The following is a 27,054-nucleotide window of genomic DNA, read 5'->3' on the forward strand; positions in this document are numbered from 1 at the left end:
TTCTCAGTGCTGTAAACTCTCACTCTGATTTCTTAGAACAGACTAAGGTCTAGAAATCTGATGAAGAGGCTGGATTTTAGCTCAGTAATCAGATTTCTCAGTGCTGTAAACTCTCACTCTGATTTCTTAGATCAGACTAAGGTCTAGAAATCTGATAAAGAGGCTGGATTTTAGCTCAGTAATCAGATTTCTCAGTGCTGTAAACTCTCACTCTGATTTCTTAGATCAGACTAAGGTCTAGAAATCTGATAAAGAGGCTGGATTTTAGCTCAGTAATCAGATTTCTCAGTGCTGTAAACTCTCACTCTGATTTCTTAGATCAGACTAAGGTCTAGAAATCTGATAGAGGCTGGATTTTAGCTCAGTAATCAGATTTCTCAGTGCTGTAAACTCTCACTCTGATTTCTTAGATCAGACTAAGGTCTAGAAATCTGATAAAGAGGCTGGATTTTAGCTCAGTAATCAGATTTCTCAGTGCTGTAAACTCTCACTCTGATTTCTTAGATCAGACTAAGGTCTAGAAATCTGAAAAAGAGGCTGGATTTTAGCTCAGTAATCAGATTTCTCAGTGCTGTAAACTCTCACTCTGATTTCTTAGATCAGACTAAGGTCTAGAAATCTGATAAAGAGGCTGGATTTTAGCTCAGTAATCAGATTTCTCAGTGCTGTAAACTCTCACTCTGATTTCTTAGATCAGACTAAGGTCTAGAAATCTGAAAAAGAGGCTGGATTTTAGCTCAGTAATCAGATTTCTCAGTGCTGTAAACTCTCACTCTGATTTCTTAGATCAGACTAAGGTCTAGAAATCTGATAAAGAGGCTGGATTTTAGCTCAGTAATCAGATTTCTCAGTGCTGTAAACTCTCACTCTGATTTCTTAGATCAGACTAAGGTCTAGAAATCTGATAAAGAGGCTGGATTTTAGCTCAGTAATCAGATTTCTCAGTGCTGTAAACTCTCACTCTGATTTCTTAGATCAGACTAAGGTCTAGAAATCTGAAAAAGAGGCTGGATTTTAGCTCAGTAATCAGATTTCTCAGTGCTGTAAACTCTCACTCTGATTTCTTTCTGATTGCTCAGTCTGAGGATGTGTGAAATCGGACCAGATCAGTACCGGAATTAAGGAGTTCCAAAACACTTTTGCTTGAAACATCAAGGATTTAAATTTTCTTCTGTGAGTTTATTCACTGGTTGTGAGGCAGAAATCTGATTACTGTCTGACTCATGTGGATCCGGAGTTTCCCCATTGTCTGATTACCCAAGTGCATGTAAACACAGTGATCGGATTACGGACACGACCTGGTTTTCTTCTTATTATTAAGTGCTTCTTTACCTGACGAGGCTGCGTGAGGCGTCCTGGTCTCGGGCCATGACCGTCCCGATGATCGTGTTTACAGGAGCGTTCTCGTGGACGTCGAAGACGTAAGTGGACTTTGAAAAGACAGGCGGCTCGTCTGCGTCCTCCACGATGATTTTGATGGTGGCTTGGTCCATGAAGGTGCTGCCGGTTGTTGAAGATTGAACGTTTGTGGCCACCACCGTCAGATTGTAATATTTTTTGCTCTCGAAGTCCAAAGCCTGTGAGAAGTGAAGGAGATAAATATCTTTTACTAATGACCACAGCAGCAAGGACAAATGCGCCCAGCAGTGATGGATGAAAGTGTGCGGAGTTTGCAGGTCCGTACGCTCCGGCAGGAACACACAACAACAACAACAGATGAGGAAGGCAGTGCTGCGAAACACAATAACACGAGAAACAAAAAAAAAAACAAACATGTTATTTAGTGGCAATAATCGCGCTCTCACCTGAAGCGCTGCGAGTGTTATTAATTTGTGCTGCGAGACAGCATCTGTTTGGGATTTAGATGAGCCTGCAAATAAGGTTAATCTAATGGAATCACAACGATTGCATTGCAAATTGTTAAGCAATCATGAAAAATATAATTTGTATGTTTGTGTTTTCCATGAAACAAAATTATCCCGGCCTACAAAACCATGACGTTAACGTGGTTAATGTATTCTCCAGGGCAATGATCCAGAGGAGGAATATTATTGAAGTATCAGGTAAAAGCAATTTGAGGAATGATTTGTACGACTGGATAAATATTTGAGATTTCTCGGAGAGAGAAAAGGGCACGGAACAAATCCACGCTGCTGCCGTGATGCGCTTTACTCCAGCAGGGCTTCGACTTACAGAAGGGGATCAGGGTTCGTTGTTTACGAGTTCTACCTCTCTGTTTTTGCAGCGTGTAAAAATGCCACCGTTTTGTCCTCCGACTGACTCCTTCATATTCAGCATCACCTACTGGATGCTGGACAAAACGGGCGGCAGTCACTGCTGTGCTCAACAAGCTGGATTTATAGTGCAAACTAACTCCAGCCAAAGCTCAGTGGAAAGGAAATGAGCGCCTACTGCACAATGAAGAGTTTGTAGTGTGCTTTACTTTGGAGAGATTCACTGTGAAATACACACACACGCACACACACACACACACACACACACACACACACACACACACACACACACACACACACACACATATATATATATATATATATGTATATATAGTGCTGTGATTGGAAAGTAACTTTACATTGGTCACTTTATGGTCACATCTAGGTACTTGGACTTTATTAGACCAGCAAAGCCCAAATTAGACCGTCCAAATTGTTTCCTCACTATATATTAAGCTTTTTTCATTATGACCTGCATTAGTACATAATTAGTTATATAATAATCACTAATAATTTCATTATTATTGCAATACAACAGTAACAACACTAGACTGCATTTTTGTTTGACATCAAAATGCTAAAAATTACAAATGCAGACACTTGAAAGGCCAAATATTTAAAGAGCTTCAGGACTTCAGGGGGTAGGTTGAAATCTCTGGGACTTCTAGTGTTAAAGCAACTTTACTATGGTCTGGTTCTTAGATCAGTAAAGCCCAAATTGGACACTTCTAAATGTTTTATGTGTTAAACGATGTGTTAAGCTTCATTATTAATAATTGCATTGTTAGTTGTAATACATAGTGATAAAAATTTGGTAAGGGCCTTGTGGTTTGAATCACTGGGCATGAACTATGACCAAATTGTAAAGTTGTGTAATATGAGATTTATTTTACTACAGGTTCTAGACGGTGTCATGTGACTTCTGCAGTTTATTGTTTTAGAGCTAATAAGACTTTTAATAATTAAGTCAGTAAGAACACATGGTCCATATTCTAAAGTGCAGTTATGGTCATCAAAAATTGGAGGCTAAAAAGTGATAAACACGTTTTTTTTTTTTTCAATTTGCATTACAGACGTAATTTCTACTTTTGGTATCGTGGTCACCAAGAAATTTAAACATTCACTAATATGAGTCAGTATGAGTTCCATACAAGAGTCCAGGGGCTAAGAGTGGACGTTAGGATCTGGACGACATCCGGAAATATTAGTCTTATTAGTTTCAATGCAAACTGCAATAAATGAATAAACATGGCAATATCTATGAGGGTCCATGGGGGTCCTGACCACTGAAGAACAGGGTAACAGAGTATCAGAGAAACAGATGGTCTACAGTCTGTAACTGTAGAACTACAGAGTGCAGCTCTACAGTAAGTGGAGCTGATCAGATGGACAATGGGCGTAGAAACGAGGAGGCGGTCAGAACGTCATGCCTGATTGATGTGTGCATGCATTCATCCCACAGTAGTTTAGCCCCGCCCCTTCACAGTTATATTATAAGTGTTTCAGACTGATGGGGCAGCCAATCTGAATAGAGGTCATTTACATACCAGTCTTAAAGACACAGTAACACAAGTAATCTCATATCAAGGACATTAAATGAATTCATATAATGAAAAATGTGAGGTATGGGTCCTTTAAAGGGTCTTTCTGGATCCATACAGCCAAGCCTGAGAGTCACCGCTGTGCTCCATAAGCAGGATTTATAGTGGAAACTTCGGTCTGGCTGCAGCAGGACACAGCACAGAGGGCCTGGCAGTGGAAATTAGTGGCCATAGCACAATGAAGAATTTACAGTGTGTGCTTATGTTTTAAAATAGGCCCAGGCTCCCAGCGGGGAGGTCAGTGGATGCTGGAGCCAGGCCGAGCAAAGGCCAGCTGGGACAGGAGAGCAGCTGGAGTCCCTCTACCAACCGGAGCTTTGATGTCAGTGTGGCAGGCAGCAGGGCCAGTGTGTGTGTGTGTGTGTGTGTGTGTGAGAGCCCCTCCAGCCCTCGTCTGTCACAGTCCAGGTCGCCTTAGGAAGCATTTAATTTTATTAAGCTCCCTCTTCCTCCACTGCCTTTATGCAGATCATGAGCACTGGGACACCTGCTGAAATGAACCTGGTGCACTAACATGCTAACATGAGCTTATGCTGCGGCAATTTGAAGCAACATTCTTATGAAAAATCTCAACATTTTTTATTTTTAAAATATTTTGGTTGGTAGCAGTGGTGATAAAAGTGGTGATAAAAGTTGCAAATCTTGTAACCCCCAAAAAAAAGAAAAGAAGGAAAAGTGGAATTGACATGAAAAGTACTTTTTAAAAGTATTTTATCCAGAAAGTGGGACAATATGTCAATTTAAATGCGCAAAAAAAACTTGGAGTTTTGGTGAAATATACAGAATTTATTTCAGATTCCCAACAACAGGGCAATATCAGCATTTCCAGAATCATAGAAAGAGAAGAAACCCACACCAGCAGGAGCTGAACACACTTTCCATATAGTTGCAGTCAAAAGAAGTGAGGCTCAGCGTTTCATACAATGCAATTTTTAATTTAACCATTTCATTCTATACAGGATAAAGGGTAAATATATAAACTGCACTGGGCAAAGCTGAAGGTGCTTTTTATCAGGAAATCAAATCAAATCAGATAACATTTACTGTCACACAGATCCAAAGGTGAGTGAAACTCTTAGGTGTGTAGCCCCCTCGTCGTACCTAACAGGCAAACTATAAAATCTTAAAGCGCGGCTGGCTTTACATACAACATTACAGCCCAAACTTCAACAACTTTTGGGAACTTTGTACTAAAGGACTACAACTACCACAATCACTAGAAATCACATGAACATACAGCCCTGCTCAAAGGCCAAGACATGTGATGTCTGCTAATGTAGCCAACAAGCATTCAAAACCAGTGGTGGACAGTAACTGAGTAACTGAGTATCTGAGTAAATGTAATTAGTTTCTGTACTTTAGTATTTTTGGTGTATCTGTACTGAAGTTTCTCCGTTCTGGGCGACTTTTTCCTTTCACTCCACTACATTTCAGAGTCTAATATCCGACTTTTTCCACCTACATTCTGAGAAATCTGTCGTTCCTTTTGGTTTCTGTGTGTATAAAAACGTAACATGTCAAAACGAAAGAAGCGCAAAGCCAGAGCACCAATCAGGGCCCAGCGGTCACTTTGTTTAGAGCTGGTTTTGACCTGTTGGTCATACCGACCCAGTGCAGCACGCGGTTCAACGTCAGCGCAGCAGCGTAAAACTTTGGGAGAGTCTGTTCAACATAAATGATGAACTAACCTAACTTTGTGTAAATAGAGCTCAATATAGAAATATGTCCACATATGCAGTCGAGACTGACGCGGCTTTTTTCTGAATTTCTACAAACACCATTTCATTTTATAGTAAATGAGTTTGGGCTGGTTTATGTTTATGAACAGACGCCTACAGATCAACATAGTAAAGGAGCTCATCTGTGATCCTGAGTTTAAAGCCAGTTTTTATTCAACTTAAACTTGGAACTAAGTTGTAAATAAATCTGAAACTGAAACTTTGCTTGTGTGTAAAAAGTGATTTCAGAGCCACTCGGTTCTCCCTGATGGAAACTGTTTACCTTCAGTGTTTTGTGCTTCTGATCATTTTAATAGACGTCAGCGTCACTAATTAATGACGTTCTATTAAAAGACTGGTTTACCAAGAGAGACGCTGGAGGACTTTCACCTGAAATGAGTTCATGAAGCCAGTCTGGTTATAAAAATGATAACAGGACATCAGAGCCAGAATTACTCTTTTAGTACTTTTACTTTATACTTAAGCACATTTGAAGGGAAATACTTTAGTACTTTTACTCAAGTGGAGGTCTAAAGGGAGGAACTTCTACTTTTACTGGAGGAATATTTTACTACTTTAACTCAAGTACAGGGTTTGTGCACTTGTGGGCTCTGACCACTGAATGCTTCCTCCAAATGTACCTAAAACTGTGTTGAGTTGGTAAAATTGATGATGTGGTTTGTGACCCCCTGTTATCTATGAACATGAACAAAAGCATGTTAGCACAGCTAATAGGCTTGTTGAATCCTAAATTTATCCCATGTAAACTTCCTTTGTGAATGTGTCATGATTTACCCACACAGTTAGCACCATGCTTCTTACTAAGGTATGTTCTCATTACTTATAACTTACTTTCAGAAATAAAGGTTCTAGACTGTCTCTGGGTCAGTGCCCCTCCTGTCACTGGGGTGGGACCCTCAAGGCTCCATCTCAGTGCCTTTAGTCAGGGAACATAACTGAACCATAATCCACTGAAATGACCTGTTCTAAGCTGGACTGACTCCACACACCCTGCCCCGCCTCGCCTCCAGGCTTTTACTCTACTGCTCTGTTTTAAAACATTCGGTTATGAAAAGGAACAAATACCAACTTTTCACCTGGAGGACCTGATTTAAGCTCCACAATCAGACCTTAAACCCACTGTAGAACCTCTGAGGGAACATTTACACTGTTTGTACCTCAATGAACGAAACATACCATATCTATCCTCATGGCTCCAGCTCCCTGGCTACCTTTGGAGTACTTGAGGAATGTTGTACTTTTGATTTTTCACCCAGCCGATGAACCAACACCCTTATTCCCTCTCAGAAGGATAAAAAAAGGAAGTTTTACTCACTAAAAATTATGCACACTCTCAGCTACGCAGCAGTTTTGTTCCCTTTCAGACTTTCGCCTTTTCTTCATACCTCTAAAAGTGATGACTAAGAATATCTTATTATGTTTGGTACAGTGGGGAGCTGCTTGATCATGCAGATGAGCATAGTTTGGAGGGTTTCAACAAGCTCCTGTGCTTTATGGAGCAATTCGGCTTGGAAATGTAACATCGTCACCCCCCCTCTTTCAGTAATAACGCATGGCATTTGATCCCGTACACCGAGTCAGCCGTACTTGATGCCCGTTCGCAGCGCTGTTTCATTACTCATTGTTCTGTGTGGGGCTAAATACGGCTGTCACTTGACCTCCATCGCCGCGATTCACTTTTCATCCTGGCTGCGCGGATGCGGCTGGAGTGTCTGGCTGCTAGCTAGCTGCTGTGTGGAGAGTGTGGAGGCTGGCTTGCGTTAGCTAGCCTGCTCCCACCACTTTTTTTGGTCTTCGCGGTTTGATGCTCATGGCCTGCAGCGCTGTTTGCCGAACACCACGCATCCCCTCTCGTAACCAGCATAGGTTTTTTAGAGTGTGTGAATACGGGGGGAATATTTAGAGACATCAAAGATCGGTGGGGGGAAGTAGCTGGGCCCTCTCAGCCACCCCCATACCAGCCTGAGGGGGGTGGCGATGGGGGAAGATGAAAGCACATACACACACATACACAAACCCCTCAACAACAAAGCTGAACTCCACCACCGCCGTGGACTTCTACTCCAGATCAATACGTTTAACCTTGCTACAAAGAGGCTTTGATAATTTGGGCTCAGCGTTTACCTCTATTAAAAATAAAGGTGCCAATTAATGTTATTTGGAGGGATACACTTTAGTTCCTCAGTGGAAAATAAATAAATGAATAATAATAATAACAATAATAATAATAATAATAATCTGGTGTTGGTTAACTCAGTGTTATTATTTGACTGAACTCCAATTGATGCATATTTGATGTTCAATGAACTCTAAAGTTTAAGGCAGCTGGTCTAATTAGTTTTAAACGGCAAACCTTTTTCACAGCATAGCAATGTTTTTCAAAGGATTTCTTAAAAGACTCAATTCGGTAAACAAGACGAGTGAGGATGAAACATATTTTTAAACATTGCAGAACCTCCACACAATACAAAAGTTCTAAAAACATTGATCTGTCCATCTGTCTGCTCTTTCATAGCTGCCCTTGTTAAGTTGGAAACTGATGAAAAATCCTATTCAGTCTAATGAGAAACTGTAGAACAGACTCGGTTTATATCACAATACCTACATTTAGAGTCGGTTATTCATTCAGCCTAATGAGAAACTGTAGAACAGACTCGGTTTATATCACAATACCTACATTTAGAGTCGGTTATTCATTCAGTCTAATGAGAAACTGTAGAACGGACTCGGTTTATATCACAATACCTACATTTAGAGTCGGTTATTCATTCAGCCTAATGAGAAACTGTAGAACGGACTCGGTTTATATCACAATACCTACATTTAGAGTCGGTTATTCATTCAGTCTAATGAGAAACTGTAGAACAGACTCGGTTTATATCACAATACCTACATTTAGAGTCGGTTATTCATTCAGCCTAATGAGAAACTGTAGAACGGACTCGGTTTATATCACAATACCTACATTTAGAGTCGGTTATTCATTCAGCCTAATGAGAAACTGTAGAACGGACTCGGTTTATATCACAATACCTACATTTAGAGCCGGTTATTCATTCAGTCTAATGAGAAACTGTAGAACAGACTCGGTTTATATCACAATACCTACATTTAGAGTCGGTTATTCATTCAGCCTAATGAGAAACTGTAGAACAGACTCGGTTTATATCACAATACCTACATTTAGAGTCGGTTATTCATTCAGCCTAATGAGAAACTGTAGAACGGACTCGGTTTATATCACAATACCTACATTTAGAGTCGGTTATTCATTCAGTCTAATGAGAAACTGTAGAACGGACTCGGTTTATATCACAATACCTACATTTAGAGTCGGTTATTCATTCAGTCTAACGAGAAACTGTAGAACGGACTCGGTTTATATCACAATACCTACATTTAGAGCCGGTTATTCATTCAGTCTAACGAGAAACTGTAGAACAGACTCGGTTTATATCACAATACCTACATTTAGAGTCGGTTATTCATTCAGTCTAATGAGAAACTGTAGAACAGACTCGGTTTATATCACAATACCTACATTTAGAGTCGGTTATTCATTCAGTCTAACGAGAAACTGTAGAACGGACTCGGTTTATATCACAATACCTACATTTAGAGTCGGTTATTCATTCAGTCTAACGAGAAACTGTAGAACGGACTCGGTTTATATCACAATACCTACATTTAGAGTCGGTTATTCATTCAGCCTAATTCATTCAGTCTAATGAGAAACTGTAGAACGGACTCGGTTTATATCACAATACCTACATTTAGAGTCGGTTATTCATTCAGCCTAACGAGAAACTGTAGAACGGACTCGGTTTATATCACAATACCTACATTTAGAGCCGGTTATTCATTCAGTCTAATGAGAAACTGTAGAACAGACTCGGTTTATATCACAATACCTACATTTAGAGTCGGTTATTCATTCAGTCTAACGAGAAACTGTAGAACGGACTCGGTTTATATCACAATACCTACATTTAGAGTCGGTTATTCATTCAGCCTAATTCATTCAGTCTAATGAGAAACTGTAGAACGGACTCGGTTTATATCACAATACCTACATTTAGAGTCGGTTATTCATTCAGCCTAACGAGAAACTGTAGAACGGACTCGGTTTATATCACAATACCTACATTTAGAGCCGGTTATTCATTCAGTCTAATGAGAAACTGTAGAACAGACTCGGTTTATATCACAATACCTACATTTAGAGTTGGTTATTCATTCAGTCTAATGAGAAACTGTAGAACAGACTCGGTTTATATCACAATACCTACATTTAGAGTCGGTTATTCATTCAGTCTAACGAGAAACTGTAGAACGGACTCGGTTTATATCACAATACCTACATTTAGAGCCGGTTATTCATTCAGCCTAATGAGACACTGTAGAACAGACTCGGTTTATATCACAATACCTACATTTAGAGTCGGTTATTCATTCAGTCTAATGAGAAACTGTAGAATGGACTCGGTTTATATCACAATACCTACATTTAGAGTCGGTTATTCATTCAGTCTAATGAGAAACTGTAGAACAGACTCGGTTTATATCACAATACCTACATTTAGAGTCGGTTATTCATTCAGTCTAATGAGAAACTGTAGAACGGACTCGGTTTATATCACAATACCTACATTTAGAGTCGGTTATTCATTCAGTCTAATGAGAAACTGTAGAATATATATATGCCCATTTTGACAGGGCAAGTGGTTGACTAGTAAACGTAATGCTTAAAAAGCACCCTGCTAGTTGAAAAGCCAGCTTTCGTGATGGTATAATGGGGCATCAGTGCACTTGGCATGGGTGATATCCACAGTCTGTGGCACCATCAATGCTGAATGATACAAACAGGTTTTAGAGCAACATGTGCTGCCATCCAGGTGACGTCTTTTTCAGGGAAGGTCTTGCTCATTTCAGTAACACAAGGTCAAACCACCTTCTGCATGTATTACAGCAGCATGTCTCAGCAGTTAAAGAGTCTATGTGCTACCGGTCATTCACTGAAAATATTTGGTGCATTATGAAATGGAAATGATCATAAAGGAGATTGTGAACTGCTGAGCAGCTGAAATCCTACAGCCAGCAAGAATAAGAAACCATTTCACTTTCAAACCTACAGCAGTGTCTCCTCACTTCCCAGACACTTCCAGAGTGTTGGCTTTACCTTCCCACTTTTTTTTGAAACAGGGATTTAAACCAAAATAGGTATATATTTTTCCAAAAGTTGCCACATTTGCTATGTAGTCTTTGTGCTATTTTTAATGGACTATGGGGTTTAAATGATTAGCAAATCATTCATTTCTGTTTTTATTTACAGTTTGCAGAGCCTCTCAACTTTTTTTAGAAATTTTAGATTGTATATTTACAGCTTTTTCACAGTTTCTCACTAGGTTTGAGTGAATAACTCGCTTGATACGTCCAAGGCAAAAACCATTCGGACCATTTCAAAGAATGGAGCCCACCAGTATCTCTTTTTTGTTCATTAGATGAAGGTTGGGTGGTCAAATGCACCCGTTTAACCTTTTACTCACATGACCATTACAACACTTTCATTCCTAGACAATGAGATGCAATGGAAAATGGATGTTAGCACACAGTGGTGGATGTTAAATAGGGAGGAAAAATAAAGGTTATGTTCTCCGCTCGCACACTCGGCTCTTCTGAACTCCAGCACCGTCTGGAGGTGCACAGGTGACGGAGAGGAGGCTGTTGATTGCCTGTTTTTGTCATGCAGTGCCATCCATCATACTATTAGAGATGCAGGCAACGGATTCCAGGCCAAGAGCAGTGGGATGAGACGATGGAGAATAACTGCGGTTCTGTTTCATATTCAGCCGTAGACGCAAAACTTTCGTCAAAAAGAACCCTTTTCATTTTGTCTCTTTCCCTGACCTTGTCGGCTTTTCTTTGTTCGGTTTCTGTTTGTTTTTTTCAAAGCGGAGCTTATCTCTGAGCGATTTCGTTCTCTGCCAGAATGGAAGTGTGTAAAATTTCACTGACATTGACCTACATTAAACTGAAACTCGGCTCACTTGCTGAAAGGTGTATCTATTCCTCTGGCGACGCTTCGTCAGTGCAAATGATCCTAATGGACTTGTCAGAATTTAAACTGGATTTCTTCAGAATATCAAACTTCTACCTGGGATTAGATTGGAAATATGTGAGAAGAGCATCTCCACACACGGTTTCCTTAAACCTAAACATCTAAGAGCAGAGACCGTGTTCAATAAAACATCCAATGTTTTAGTCATGCTTTTTTCACACACGGTATGCAGAGTGTTGTGGTTCAACTCTTGCACTGTAGATGTCCTTGGGAGATAAGAGTGCTTCATTGTACTCTAAGCCTCAGTGAAGGCCTCCCCATTTGCATACAATGGCTATTCCATATGCAAATCCATGCACCGAAGCAAGGGTTGGGAACCAGAACATGAGCAAGTCAGGGGTGTACCCCTATAGAAATCTCCAAACCTTCGCACACCTGGACTCTACAGCTAAAGTTGCGGGATTTGTTTATGATAACATACATGCTTATATACACTTTAAGGTATTTCAGAAAGTCAAGGTCATACGCAAAGTCACTATTTGATGAATTGTGTTACGATTTATCAGCCCCCTCCCTCTGTTGCATACATTAATTGAGAGGGACATCATGGGACCATATAATAAACCATTTCCAGTCATTCTCGACGAGCCAGGTCATTCAATAAACAATCCACTGAAATCTGAAATAAGTTAAACGACAGCAAGTCATCTAATTCACCGCCCACTTCATCTACTTTCTACTTCCACTAACTAGCCACTTAATTAGTAACACTTTCCTTGTACTTCCACTAACTGGCCACTTTATTAGAAACACCTACCTTGTGCTTTCGCTAATTGGTCACTTTATTAGAAACACCTTCCTTGTACTTCCAATTACTGGCCACTTTATTAGAAACACCTTCCTTGTACTTCCAATTACTGGCCACTTTATTAGAAACACCTTCCTTGTGCTTCCACTCACTGGCCACTTTATTAGAAACACCAACCTTGTACATCCAATTACTGGTCACTTTATTAGAAACACCTTCCTTGTACTTCCAATTACTGGCCACTTTATTAGAAACACCTTCCTTGTACTTCCTATTACTGGCCACTTTATTAGAAACACCAACCTTGTACATCCAATTACTGGTCACTTTATTAGAAACACCTTCCTTGTACTTCCAATTACTGGTCACTTTATTAGAAACACCTTCCTTGTACTTCCAATTACTGGCCACTTTATTAGAAACACCTTCCTTGTACTTCCAATTACTGGTCACTTTATTAGAAACACCTTCCTTGTACTTCCAATTACTGGCCACTTTATTAGAAACACCTTCCTTGTACTTCCAATTACTGGCCACTTTATTAGAAACACCTTCCTTGTACTTCTAATTACTGGTCACTTTATTAGAAACACCTTCCTTGTACATCCAATTACTGCTCACTTTATTAGAAACACCTTCCTTGTACTTCCAATTACTGGCCACTTTATTAGAAACACCCACCTTGCACTTCCACTTACTGGCCACTTTATTAGAAACCCCTACCTTGTCCTTCCACTTATTGACCACTTTATTATAAACCCCTACCTTGTCCTTCCACTTATTGACCACTTTATTAGAAAGGGTTCGGGGGTTTTAGCTTTTCTTTGTTGTCTCACCTTTTTCAGCGTGAGGACTCCCTCCTGAGTCTGAGTGTCAGTGACGATCTCAAAAATATCCCTCTCGTCCCCTCCTATGATTCTATACGTTGACTTGGCGTTTTCTCCAGTGTCCCTGTCATTCGCTTTCACTTTTCCACCAGGTTTCCCGATGCCGAGGTCTTCTGGGATGGTGAACTCATACAAGCCTGCGGCACAAAAAAAGTTTTACTTCACATAAACAACTGGAATACAATACATACCCTGTAAAATGTGCAGCAACACTCTTATTACCACATATATTAAAGCACAGGTATGTAAAAAAAAAGTGCTTTTGTATTTTGAAAACAACATAAAGCTATTTAAGGTTACAGAAGATCCCGTGATTATCCTTTTCCAGCAAAAGTTACCTAAGCGTTGATGATGTGATCACTATTGTCTCTAATCCTGCTGAATTTTGATTTTCTTGAGGTTATTTTTTTCTCCTCTCTCTCAGAGTTGAAAGCTTTAAACGCTGTTTATCTGCATGGCTGTTAGGAGCCCCATGTATCTTTGTATTCTAGTTTTGGAAATTCTTGAATTTTTCACTCATTCCCCTGTAAGTTTGCTCCAACCTATCTCCATATATTCAATCTTCGTCTAATCTATTCAGAACCATGGTGGTCTCTGACGGCTGTGCAATAACAGGACATCACTGACTTAACCCTTAGAAAGCTATTTGCAAGTATTTACATGAGACGGTCACATTTGCCATATGTTGTTATTTTCAGGAGACCCTTGGCTTCTCAGATATAGATATAAGCAGAAGGTGGACGTGTGTTTTATTGGTTTTGTTGGATTCAGACTCAGTGCTAAAACTCTGATACTCAGCAGGACTGGCTTTATTTTTAATCACAAATTCAGCTGCATATTTAATATCAGATGTTTTTAACACTCAAATTCAATGTAAACTGAAAGCCCTTTGTTTATGATATGAGGCTGAAAGCAGAGCTGTAGTGTAACAGTAGCGAGTGGGTTTGGGTGATTGTGGAGCTGATCTCTGGCTGATGGACGGTCACAGGTGGATGAAATCGCTCTGGGTGGTGGGTCAGAGTCTGATTAGTGATCTGACTGTGAATCATGTTGCTGTTTTAACCCTTTGCTGGAATATAAAGGTTGGTTAGTGTAGTGGTTAACACCTCTGCCTTCTACGCTGTAGACTGGGGTTCAGTGCCCCGCCTGGGTAAGCACCCTACACTATACCAATAAGAGTCCTTGGGCAAGACTCCTAACACCACCTTGGCCTCCCTGTGTAAAATCATCAAATTATAAGTCGCTCTGGACAAGAGCGTCAGCCAAATGCCATAAATGTAAGTAAAGGTCAAACAGCTGAGCAATAATATGAGGATTTTAGGTGGATTTCTGAGATGAATTACTCACTGATTCTGATGCCTCAGCTCGATGACATCATGCTGGCTAGTTAGGGGTGGATCTGCTGAATGCCCTGATATGTGGATCATGTCTGTATCTTAAACTGTTCTGACGTTATGATGGCTAGAACTTTCCCGGTTATTTGAAACCTGTAAGGCTATAAAATTTGCATATTCAAATCGGGTTTATATTATTATTATTACTATCATTATTATTATTATTTATTTTATTTTTTTTAATAATGATTCCAAACTTCTGAACGGTACACTCTTAAAAAAAGATGGTACTTCAAGGGTTCTGTAATAAAGCAACACCCTGTGCATGATTAAAGGGTTCTTTCCATCGTTAAACGGTTTGTCAGATTGATGGAGAATATGTTTTGTGTGGTTCTAAATAGATAAAAGGTTGTTTTATTGTTAAAAGCTTAACATTATAACAACATCAAAACCCTTTTTTGGTGCTATACAGAACCCTTTTCAAAAAGGTTCTATGTAGTACCATCTACAGCACATTCTGTGTTAATCTCAGCAACCACTTAACGATGCAAAGAACCCTTTAATCATGCAAAGGGTTCTTCGAGTGTTCCTCAAAAAAGGCTCTGTTCACCTTTTGTAAACTTTGGTGGGTTATCATTGATATCCGTCAACGTTACGGTGACTGTGGTGGTCCCCGACATCCCACCCATGTGACCCCCCATGTCTCTTGCTTGAATGACGACCAGATACTCTTCCCGCATCTCTCGATCCATCCCGGCCAGCGCGACTTTGATGATGGCTGAAAGCAGAAGACAAGAAAAGACAAAGCTCAGGAACGCTGATTTACAACATATACTCGGACATATAAAGGTGCCTTTGAAGAACTTTTCAATGGTTGGTTCTTCAAAAAACCATTTCTCAATGAGATGTTTGTGTGCAGAACCTTTTTAAAGTTTAAAGAACCTCCACATACATGGGTAAAGATATCAGCACTCTTATAAATACAAAGGTTCCTTGCCTGATGCCATAGAAGAACCACTTTCCAATCAGAACTTTCAGTTGACGAAACATTTGTAGGAGGTCATGGGAAGAACCTTTACCTTTGCATAGAACCTTTACATTATGTTCTTTAGGGAATCAAACGTGGTTCCTTAAAGCAAGTGGTGAAACCCTTTGTGGCACTATTTATTTAGGAATGTGAATGGTTCTTGGCTTAGACGTACGGTTCTAGGAAAACTAATCCTCATCTATACCTTTATACTGCTGTAGAAGGATTTGTGTAGGTTCTCTAAACTTTAAAGCGAGTTTTAAAGAATCTCATTAACAAATATGGTTCTATAGGAAGCTAAACAGTGGAAGGTTTTTTTAAGGGAACCAAAAGTGGTTCTTTTACGGCTTATAAGACCATTGCCACCACCCTAGATGAAGGCTATGCCTAAGGTCCGGCCTTTTCCTTGAACCATGCGTCCGATTTGTTGAAGAACTTCTATTTTGAAGAGTTTATGCGAGAGTTCTAATTGCACAAAGAGCTCAGGATATTGTTCTGAAACTAAAACCGTTTGAGCTTCCCTTTGATTTAGACTTTAATGATCTTCTACTCCAATCTCCCACATTTTTACAAAGCAAAAAATTCCCATTTGAAAAGCTCCAAAGCTGCCATCTGAATCGATGTCTATCTGCTGTCTATGCCGTCCTCTATGGGCTTTGCTCAGTTGACTAATTATCTCAATGATTAGCCTTTAGTCAAAGCTTTCTCTATCCCCCCCTGGACCTCCACCAACGACCTCCTAGCTTCATCATCTATTGAGTATTCTGGTGATGGAGAGAAACTACTTCCACACATTCGCCAGGAGATCTGAAGAGAGAATTAGCCAAACCTCCAACGTAGCACTTTGAAATCAGCTCTAACGATATGCAGGCCCGGCCTAATGCGGTCCCAATATTAAGCGAAGTGAGGGGTCGGCGCCCATCCTAATCCAGAGAATGGCAGGCACGGCCTGGGCTCCTCTTCCGAGTTAGCATTGCAAATGAGCTTGTTTGTTTGCTAAGAGTCGTGTGCCAGCGCCAGGAGTCTGGTGTATTCCGACTCAGAGTGAATTATGCCTTCGGTCTCGTATAATCTTAAATATCGTATGCAGGGTGGACTTTCTCGACTCTTGTTTCAGAGTGGGGAACGTATAAAGAGCAACCGCAGCTGTGAATAATCCATTCGGGCAAAGAAGTCGACCAGCAGGATCATAAAAAAAGAATTGGATTGTTTTTTTTTTTATTATGTTGTTTCACCAAATAGGGTATTAGCTCAGGGTGGTGAGTAGTGGGTGGGAAATGATGGGGGATTTAAGGGTGAAGCCTCACCACTACAGTATTCATATGACACGTGCACTGCAGTGGAGTACGAACCGGACGATGATAATAACAATGAACACATGTGTTATATATGTTTAAGTAGCTATAGTGTGTTTATTCATGGATGTATATAGGGATATATACAAGGATATATATATATATGTGTGTGTGGGTGTGGTCAGTATAATAATGGCCCGGGGTTTAAAATAAATAAATAAATAAATAAAATAAGAATACGAATCAAACTGGATCTTCCTGATTTTTTTGTTTGTTTGTTTGTTTTTGGGTTGTGTGCTTATGACACAGGGTTTCCTCCAAGTTAATGCACTTTAGTAAAATAAAAGACAAAAAGAAAATAATAATACAATGTAATAAAATCATGAAACCCATAAAACCATAAAAAAGTACACAAAAAAAGAAGATTCACGTAAAAAAAAATACCCAACAAATAAATAAATAAATGCTGCTTAATAATATCAGAGCAACCAAAATAAGCAACGTTGCTGAAACCTAAAGCAGTTTGCAGAAGCCCATGTTTGTCCCACCGTGGGCCGGACATAAATAATTCATCCAGTGGGTAAATCTGTATTGTCTGCCTGGTTCGCGATGCCCGGTCTGAGTGCCCGTCTCTCTGGCCCTTCCACAGAGGTCGCATCATATGTACTGAAGCAGCAGCTAACAGCGAAGAGGCCACAGCGAGTGGAGTGAAGACTTTTTTCCTGGTGGCAGACTGCCTGGATTTTGTGGAAGGCTTTTAGGAAAGGTAGGCAGGAAAATCAGCTGAGGAAGCAGGCTGATGGAAGAAAAAGACCTCCTGTAAAGCCCCTGCCACTCCGGGCAGCCGGCAGGTCAGGCTGCCAAAGCCAGGCTGAGCGTGTTTTACTGCAAGCTATTTGAAGAGCTAGAAAATGCAGTGCAGTCTGGAGCCCTAACCTGACGCAGTGGCTGCTCTCCGGAAGACATGGGCAGGCTTTCCAGAGACGGGAGGAGGAGTACAGTGATTTACCACGGAGGAGGAAACCCATAAAAAATAAAATGACCTTTAAATGCATTGCTTGGTATATAGTTTGCATCTGTACCGACATAAATTGGTCTACAAACTGGCAGACAGTGTAAAATCAACTAAATGTAAGATTGGCAATTACATTTCTTCGTTATTTTGTTTGGAGAGGTAAATGGGAGGAGGCAATATTGTATATGCTGTATACGTCAACAGTCTTATCTCCAAGGATTTTAACTTCATATACACTAACATGAATTGCATCTGAGTCAGAAACTGGATGGCTCTCAATAATAATAATAATAATAATAATAATAATAATAATAATAATGTGTGTTGCAATATATTTCAACTTTATTTCAGGTACAATTGCAAAACTTGGTCCCACTTTATATTAAGTCTCTCTAATAACTGTGTAGTTACATGTGAACAACATATTCAACAACAATGTAACTACTAATGATTTGGTCACTGTTACATCTTATGTAATTATACATGCAGATCAACTTCAGTTTTGCCTCATGTAATTGTATCTTAATAGTTGAAACAGCCTTCTCTCTCACATGTAATTACACAAGGGTAATAACACATGTAATAACATTGGTATTCAGACTGGAACAGCAGTTTTCCAGCAGTAGAAGGAAGTGTGTAATAACTGACATTAAGACATTATTTACACTGTATCTGCCAGCTTTCCTCACATTTAGCTACGTTTCTGTTGCTACTGCTGTGGCACTGTAACCAGTTTCAGCTTTAAACCAGTCTGTAATGAGACGGAACAGCAGACGGCCCCTTATATCAACATGGAACTGTTATAACATTAATTAATGTGTTGCATTTCCCCCAAAACAATGTATATGTTACCACTGATTATTACACAGATACTACATAGTAATTACACAGGAACTGTCCACTTATTTTAGAGTGTAGCTTTAACACTAAACCACAGGAAAGTTCCTATATATTTGCTATAAAGGTGCAGTGTAATTACAGAATTAAGTTAAGATTAAGATTAAATGACCTTTATTAGTCCCACAATCTCCGCAATTAAGCGCATCCATTCAGTGAAATACCACAAGCAGACTAGTGAAGACACACACTAGGGGGCAGTGTGCGCATGGCCCAGAGCGGTGGGCAGCCCTATCCGCAGAGCCCGGGGAGCAGTTGGGGGTTAGGCGTCTTGCTCAAGGACACCTCAGTCATGGACTGTCGGCCCTGGGGATCGAACCAGTGACCTTATGGTCGCAAGGCTTGTTCCCTAACCTCCAGCCCACGACTGCCCCCAACAATATAGTCACGGTATTAGAATGGTATTAATCCATGTGATGTGATTAGATTATCTTGTTACAACACAGTTATTCCACAGTAATTCTGTTCATGTAAATCATGTAAAACATGCTTCCTTTAGCTGCTGGAAAAGGCTTCTGATCTGTAGTGCATCAAAAACTTACACTTGTGTCACACGAGGCAAAACTGAAGTTGATAAACGTGTAATTACATAGGCTGTGCTCCTGTAGTCCAGCTGTGACACAGCCATAGATCGTGTTGTTGCATATGTTATTCATGTGTAACTACACAGTTATTAGAGACACTGTCACAGTTCTAATGTTCTTGCTGCTCTGTCTTTGTAGCACATGACAGAGTCCTCCAAAAAATAGTTCACGATTCTTTCACCTTTACAAAATTTCAGATGGTATCGTCACTGTCGTGATAAAACCTTGTATTTGGGGCAGTCGTGGGCTGGAGGTCAGGGATCTGGCCTTGTGACCCGAAGGTCGCCGGTTCGATCCCCAGGGCCGACAGTCCATGACTGAGGTGTCCTTGAGCAAGACACCTAACCCCCAACTGCTCCCCGGGCGCCGAGGATAGGGCTGCCCACCGCTCTGGGCAAGTGTGTGCTCACTGCCCCCTAGTGTGTGTGTTCACTAGTGTGTATGTGGTGTTTCACTTCACGGATGGGTTAAATGCGGAGGTGAAATTTCCCCGGTTGTGGGATCAAAAAGTATCACTTATTTCCAAACTTTAATGTCTATTAAAGTCATTTAGTAATTAATTTGGGTTGTTTCTATTGGCTCGGTCCTCAGGAAGTATGTAAACAAACCGATATATGGAGTTGGATCATTTAAAGTGTACATGACCACGGCCTTTTATAAACCTAAAATATATACTTAAAGGATAAAAACAGCCTAACATTGTGAAAAGTGGCTCATCAGATCTACTTAAAAGACAACTTCATATAGTAGCAAGCAACTGAACTTTGTTTATTCAACTTAAAAAACCACTGACTGAAAGAATCGTTCATTCAAAGTATTTATTTAGGTTGGATAAAACTAGTTAAACTGCTTGATACTGCATGAAGTCCAGTTTCACGAAGATCTTATGAGCCACTTTTTACAGTGTAACATATGAGTTTGCCTTCAAAGGTGGGTATACTTGATTTGCACTCTTTTATTGGTGAGATTGGGGTCGAGTGATAAGATAATGGATCTACATTAATGTGAAACTGCTGCACAGCCATGAGAAACCACACTCGATTACAATTACCACTGAGAAAATATGGAAATAAAGCAAAAGAAGATGAATTAAAATGTTAATAAGTACTTTGTTGTTGTCATAATGCAAACCTCTCCTGAATACTAACTTTATAGAACTTAAATAAAATACCATAGTAATACCATAGGTATTTTTAGTAACACTTTATAACTTTAGCATACAATATAATGCAAAATAAGACTTTACTTCAAGCAGTTTAATATAATTTCTTTTCGATTTGATTTATCTGGCAGTACAATGGGTCATACTGATAACTTTAAACATGGCACTGCTATAGGATGCCACTTTGACACAAGCCAGTTCATGGAATTTCTGTCCCGCTAGAGCTGCCCTAGACAACTGTAAGTGCTATTATTGTGTAATGGAAGTGTCTAGGAGCAACAATGGCTCAGCCACGAAGCAGTAGACCACCAAACTCACGGAGTGGGGCATTGAGTGCTGAAGCGCAGAGTGTCTGTAATCCGTTGAATCACTTATTAAAAGTTCCAAACTGCCTCTGGAAGCAACATCAGCAAAATAACCTGCACGTTAGGAGCTTCATGAAATGGGTTTCCATGTTTCAAACTTTGTGGAACAGTTTGGGGAAGAACCTTTTCTGTTCCAGCGTGACTGAGACCCAGTGACCAAAGCAGCTCCATAAAGGCCTGGCTGGGTGAGTTTGGTGTGGAAGAACTTGAGTGACCCTCACAGAGTCCTGACCTCAACCCGATAGAACACCTTTGGGATGAACTAGAATGGAGATTATGAGCTAGACCCTCTCGTCCAACATCAGTGTCTGACCTCACAGATGCTCTTCTGGATGAGCGGACAAAAATTCCCACAGACACTCTCCAGAATCTTGTAGAAGCTTCCCAGAAGAGTGGAAGCTGTTAGAGCTGCAAAGGGGACCAAGTCCATATCAATGCCTATGGATTTAGAATGGGATTCATAAAAGCTCCTGTAGGTGTGATGTGTAGGTGTCCCAATACTTTTGTCCAGATAGTTTATGTTATGCCAATATGTCATCAAAGCATCTAATGTTAGTGTTTATAAATGTTTATGTAGGTTTACATCAGTTGTCACAGAGGGCTTATGTAGTCAGTAATAAACGTGGGCTGTAAAAGAAAGCGATAATTCTTTTGATATCTTTTTCTTTCATCTTTACAATTGACTCAGAGATTTTGTCTTTATTTTCCTGCTTAAACACGTAGCACTTCCATTTCAACTCAGTTTCCAAATGACAAACATGTCATAACAAACATAAAAACCTATGGAAACGCAACTAAGGTTTTGATTTGAGAGCCAATGTTATTTGGACAAAACTCTGAAAGACGTACGCAAAGAACGTCACTGTTTTGTTATTTTTTATGCATTTAGCCTCCTTATCCAGTATAATCTTAAACTATTCAAATGAATTCCTCATCATCAGAGAGGGAAAGAAACACAAACATTCATTTCCATAGATATTTGGGAAGATTCCTGCCAACAATTAAGCCAGCGATGAATTGAAGCATGATGTTTACTTATTTATTGAATGCGTCTCATTTCCTACGTAGTGTTGGAAGTGTCAAATGGATCCTAATGGTTGTTTTCCCTTTACCTTTTATTTTTCATTAACATTCATTAAAACATCTGGCTCACTTGAATGAGCCATCTGCATGTGCTCAGTAATCACGGCACTCACTGCTACTCAATTTAAGCTCCTCAAACTTCCCTCGACCATTTGCATTTCCACACTTTGACTGGCAGTGAGTGATTGAAATGCATTGTGTCGTGGAGCAGTCATTGTATGTTAGAAAGCCAGGGGAAAAAAACAAAACAAAAACAACAACAACAACAAAAAACACAAGCTATATTTGTTTAATATGCACATACAATTTGGACAGACACAAGCCTTGTTTATTGTCTGTTGTGTTTCCAAATTACGAGCTGTTCATTTCCATCTCATTGCTTATTAATGTAATTTCACCATTATTTAATCATGTTGCTTACAGACACTGTTAACAAGTCGGCTGAAAATGCAATTAGGAAAAAAACAAAGTCAAGGTTGAAAAGAAGCAGAGCTGCAGATGGAATTCAAAGATAGCCCTGTCATTTAAATCAAGCAGGCGTGCATTACTCCACACGCCATTTCAGTTCAGCGCTAGTTCTGTTTGTCTTTCGGATGCATTTTTTCCCCGTTTATTTAATTACTTGAAATCTTTTTCCACCTTTATTCATATCAAAAGATGACCCGGCCTGCTAGAATAAACAACACAGGCATGTGTGGCATTATCATTAACAAGCATCGCTATCTAAAGGGGGGGGGGGGGTGGGGGGGGGGTGGGATCAGATTAAAACAAAACAATTATTTACATGATTTTTGTAATTCATGAGCGTCTGGACTTTGCAGAGCAACGTGTGAATGTGTGTAAACGTGTAAAAGCAGCAAACTCACCATCATACTGGTCAATGGAGAAATAAGGCTGCCCCTCTAAAATGCTGTAGACGAGTTTAGCGCTGTTTCCATATCCAGGATCGTCAGCGTCAGTGGCCGTGACCCTCATGACCGATGTCCCTACACAAACAGCAATAAACACAGCGTTAAAAGAAAAGAAGCTCCGCTGACTGGCTCAAGCAAGCTCATTATGCATGCATGCATTCTGATAATTCATTGATAATCTGACTAATAGCTCAATCAGAATAGAATACATCCATGTAAACACCTCATATGGAATAAATTAGTCCAATTCGGCCACTTCAAAGGCAATTTCTATCCGATTGAACAAGGCTTGTAATCATGTAAAGAATCTATTAAATAGCAGCATAATATCCGTGTAAACGCCTGTATCCGATTACATTCCCTATCGGAAAGTTTCAGTCCGTTCTGCCTGGGTGTCGCGTCACAGTGAGAGTTTATACCGTTCAACACGGCGGAGCAGAAACTGGTCTGCAGAGGAGACGAAGTTCATGCTCTGATCTTTAAAAGACGGCGGTGGGACGGACGTCCAGCTTATGCGTCTCAGAGCACGACGTCTTCCTCTCGGCCTTCTTTAATAAGGACGTGTGAAGGACGTTTTCCTGAGTCTGACGTCATTTTAAAGCAGTTAAAAACACAATCACTGCTCACTGCTGCTCATCTCACTCTGACTGGACCTCACGTGATGCTCGCTGTCATGGTAACATCTACACTAAACAGTTCTCTATCCATGCATGTCATTTTGGATCGGATTGCTTGTAGTGAGCATGTAAACGGAGATTCTCCATCAGATTGCTGAGCAGAGTGAGAATAAACACCTCAGTCTTAATCTGTAATCAGAATGTGTTTTAATGTGAATTGGCAAAAATGTGCATGTAAACTAAAAATCTGCCAATGAAGCCCAGAGTTTGGAACCCATACACATCACCAGATGTTGGGTTTCTTCCCTGGTGATGCTCTGCCAGGCCTTTACTGGAGCTGTCTTCAGTTTCTGCTTGTTCTTGTTGCTTTTTACCTTCAGTTTTACCTTCAGTAAGTGAAACGTGGACTCGATGGGCTTCAGATCAAGTGATTGACTAGACCAGTGCAGAACACTCGACTTCTCTGCCTTAAAACTCTTTTTCTTTGCTCCCTTGGGTTGCTTTTTTGAGTTTTCAAGCATTTCGCTGAATCTGAATAAATATTATCGCCCTGTACACTTCAGAATTCATCCCGCTGCTTTAATCACCATGAATCTGATCGATAATCAGTTCCATTGGCAGTCATACATGCTGTAACACTACCTCCAAATGAAGTCATATGCCTTGGTTTTGGAGCAGTTTCTTTCCATTCCCCACACTCTTCTTTCCCATCACTCCCATCTGTCTATCAGATGTTCTGCTAGAACTGTACAGGCTTTTTATTTTGTTGGGTTTTATTTCTTTTTTTTAGCAAACTTTGATCTGGCCCTGCTGTTTTGGAGGCTTACCACTGTTGTGGTGATCCCTCAGCGTTTACTCTGGTGAAATCCTCCATTGATTGTTGACTTTGACACAGATATGTTGTTTAAAATGGGCTTTTCTTCACCAGAGAAATGGTTCATCCACTTTGGTTATTTAGTTCTCTGGGCCCTCTGGTGTTCGTGGTCTGAGCTCACTGTTCTTTTTTTTTTTTTTCAGGAATGTATGAATGTAAGAATTTCCAAATTTTTGATTTGGCCACATTGAATGTGTTTGCAGTCTCTCTGATGGGCTTGTTTGGTTTTTTTTTTAGCCTAATGATGTCTTGCTTAACCAGCAGTGAAGTTCTTGAACCTCATATCAAGAGTTACCAGCAACAGATTCCAAATGCAAACGCCACATTTGAACGGAGGACAACTAACATAACAATAACTTTGTCAAAATATTCATGGCAGTATGAGACAAATCACCAAAATGACTTATCAAAAACTCCAAGTGTGCATCTCAAACATCTGTTTGGTCGAGAAATGTGGGTTTCAGCCAGAAAAACCCAAGACCACCAAACTAAACGCAACAAAAAACGTGCAGAAGCTTAAATTCAAGTCCTACTGGAAATTTCCAAGGTGGCAATGGCAACGAGTGTTGGTTTGCATCTTCCTCTTTGTTTCTTCACTTTCCTCTTGGATTCTGTGTGTTTCACGGTTCACTATTTGTCCCTGCTTGAGGGGATAAGTGTACAGCACACTTTCGGAGAGTGCCCCTATAACGATGCTTCCCTCCAGTCTCACATTTACCGCCTGCCTATTAACTCAGAGATGCAGCTCGGAGCAGGTGCAAACCTGGGTTGCCATGGCAAACATAACTACCTTACAATCCAGAGAAAATAAATATTGATGCTCATGTATTTCTCTTTTTTTCAATATCTTATCACCTGTTTGGACACTATCTGGACATGCCCATATATTACATTTTGTCATTTTTGTGTTTTTGCAGGTTCACATTATGGCCTACAGCGGTGAGGGTGGCTCACAAATGGACCCTGCAGCGTGTTTGTGTGTTTTCTCAGTGAATGTTCCTCATGTACTCCCACTATTGTCTACCACCTGTTTCGCACTGTGCCACAATACTGTAAACGTCCACAGATGATAAATGGCTGACACGGCATCTCCGCCTTTAACAGCGAGAAAGAAAATAAATAAATGAGAAAAACACCAGCACCATTGCACTCTGGCTTCAAAACCTGGTTTAGTATTGCAACCCAATTATTTCAGACAGAGAGAGCCTGAAGTGGCCCTCAGAGACGCATGTTTGTCAGTAATTCATGTGCCTGTTGTGTACAAACGAAAACAAGCCAGGGCTCTACCTGCGACTTCTCACACGGCTCGTTACAGCTGGACACGAAGGTGTACCGCAGTTGTTATTTCGCCATGCTCGGCTGTTGGAGGATGACTGTACGCGCCACGTGTTTAATAGATGAAGTGTTTCCTTATCACTAAGCCAAACTATAAAAACATATGAAAACACACTCCACAAGACCCTCGGGACTTAGTTTGGTGCTCCCTGTAAGTCAGCCGCCTGATTCATGTTAAGATAAAAGCAATCCATTTATCACATTCTTGGAAGAGCATATTTCTTTTTATTTACTCGTTCCTGCTCCCTCTCTCGGAAGCTGCCTCCGAGGCTCAGAACTTAATAAAGACGTTACAGATTTCTAGAGCGCTGAGTGCCGCTATTCCAACACTTTCATTCGCTCTTGCTTCTGGACAGTTGCTGAGCTGAAGCAAATATCGCAAACCAGCTGGAAGGTCCAGTGGAGAGTAAGCCGGCACCTAGAGACACTATTCACACTGGAATGAAATGAGTTTGCTCTATTTAGTTAGAGCTTTAAACCTTTTTGTGGTAGCCGTGAAATGTGATTTCTTCTCCAGTCTTTTGAGGACCCTCCGTTGGTCTATGCATTTTTTTTTTTCTTCAGTAGCATTGATGGAATGTGTTTGGGGGGAAAGTGTACCATTTACACAAAGGCTCGTCTTACATTTGCAAAAAATAACATCCTAGTTGACCCCCCCCAAGACTTTTGGGACAATGAAACTTTTTGGAAGACGTGTCCCGTTACATCGGGCAAGAGTGCATTCCATCATAAGAGCATCCTACCAACAGTGAAACATGGTGGTGGTAGTGTGACGGTCTGGGGCTGCTTTGCTTCTGCAGGACCTGCACCACCTCAGTTGGTGACCTAAAGCTCAAGCGCACTTGGGTTGCCTCATTTGTCAGGCAGCAAGACGATGATCTGAAGCACATAAGCAAGTCCACCTCTGAATGGCTCACAAATAAAGGAGATTAAGGTTTTGGAGTGACCGAGTCAAAGTCCTGACTTTATTTCCAGTTAGGCTGTTTTCAAAGCCATCATTAAAGCCCTTTTATGGTACCCCTTAAATGTCATTTCATCTGCGGTCTTTGGAGGAGCCTCAGTTCTATGTAGTTTTTTCTTCAGTTACATTGACGGAATGAATTTGACAGAAATGTGTATATTTTACAAAAGCAGGAACACAAAGGCTCATCTTACATTTGCAACAGACATCTAGTTCGTTTTCTGGGACAACATTTTGTGGACCGATGAGTCAAAGATTAAACTTTTT

The 27,054-nt window shown here is 40.4% G+C and overlaps 1 protein-coding gene across 4 annotated transcripts in view; it reads right to left on the reverse strand.

Annotated features, from left to right (window-relative positions):
* cdh8 (cadherin 8) overlaps positions 1–27,054 on the reverse strand; it is a 223,138-nt gene that overhangs the window by 39,988 nt on the left and 156,096 nt on the right. For all 4 annotated transcript variants that reach the window (XM_037534611.1, XM_017722221.2, XM_017722222.2 and 1 more), the window contains exons 4-7: positions 22,956–23,075; positions 15,272–15,439; positions 13,277–13,464; positions 1,333–1,577 (exon numbers count right to left, since the gene is read on the reverse strand). In XM_037534611.1, coding sequence (XP_037390508.1) covers positions 1,333–1,577; positions 13,277–13,464; positions 15,272–15,439; positions 22,956–23,075 — 721 coding nt within the window. The remainder of the gene's footprint in view (positions 1–1,332; positions 1,578–13,276; positions 13,465–15,271; positions 15,440–22,955; positions 23,076–27,054) is intronic.

This window comes from Pygocentrus nattereri, chromosome 25 (genome assembly GCF_015220715.1).
Source record: "Pygocentrus nattereri isolate fPygNat1 chromosome 25, fPygNat1.pri, whole genome shotgun sequence".
Taxonomy (NCBI): Eukaryota; Metazoa; Chordata; class Actinopteri; order Characiformes; family Serrasalmidae; genus Pygocentrus; species Pygocentrus nattereri.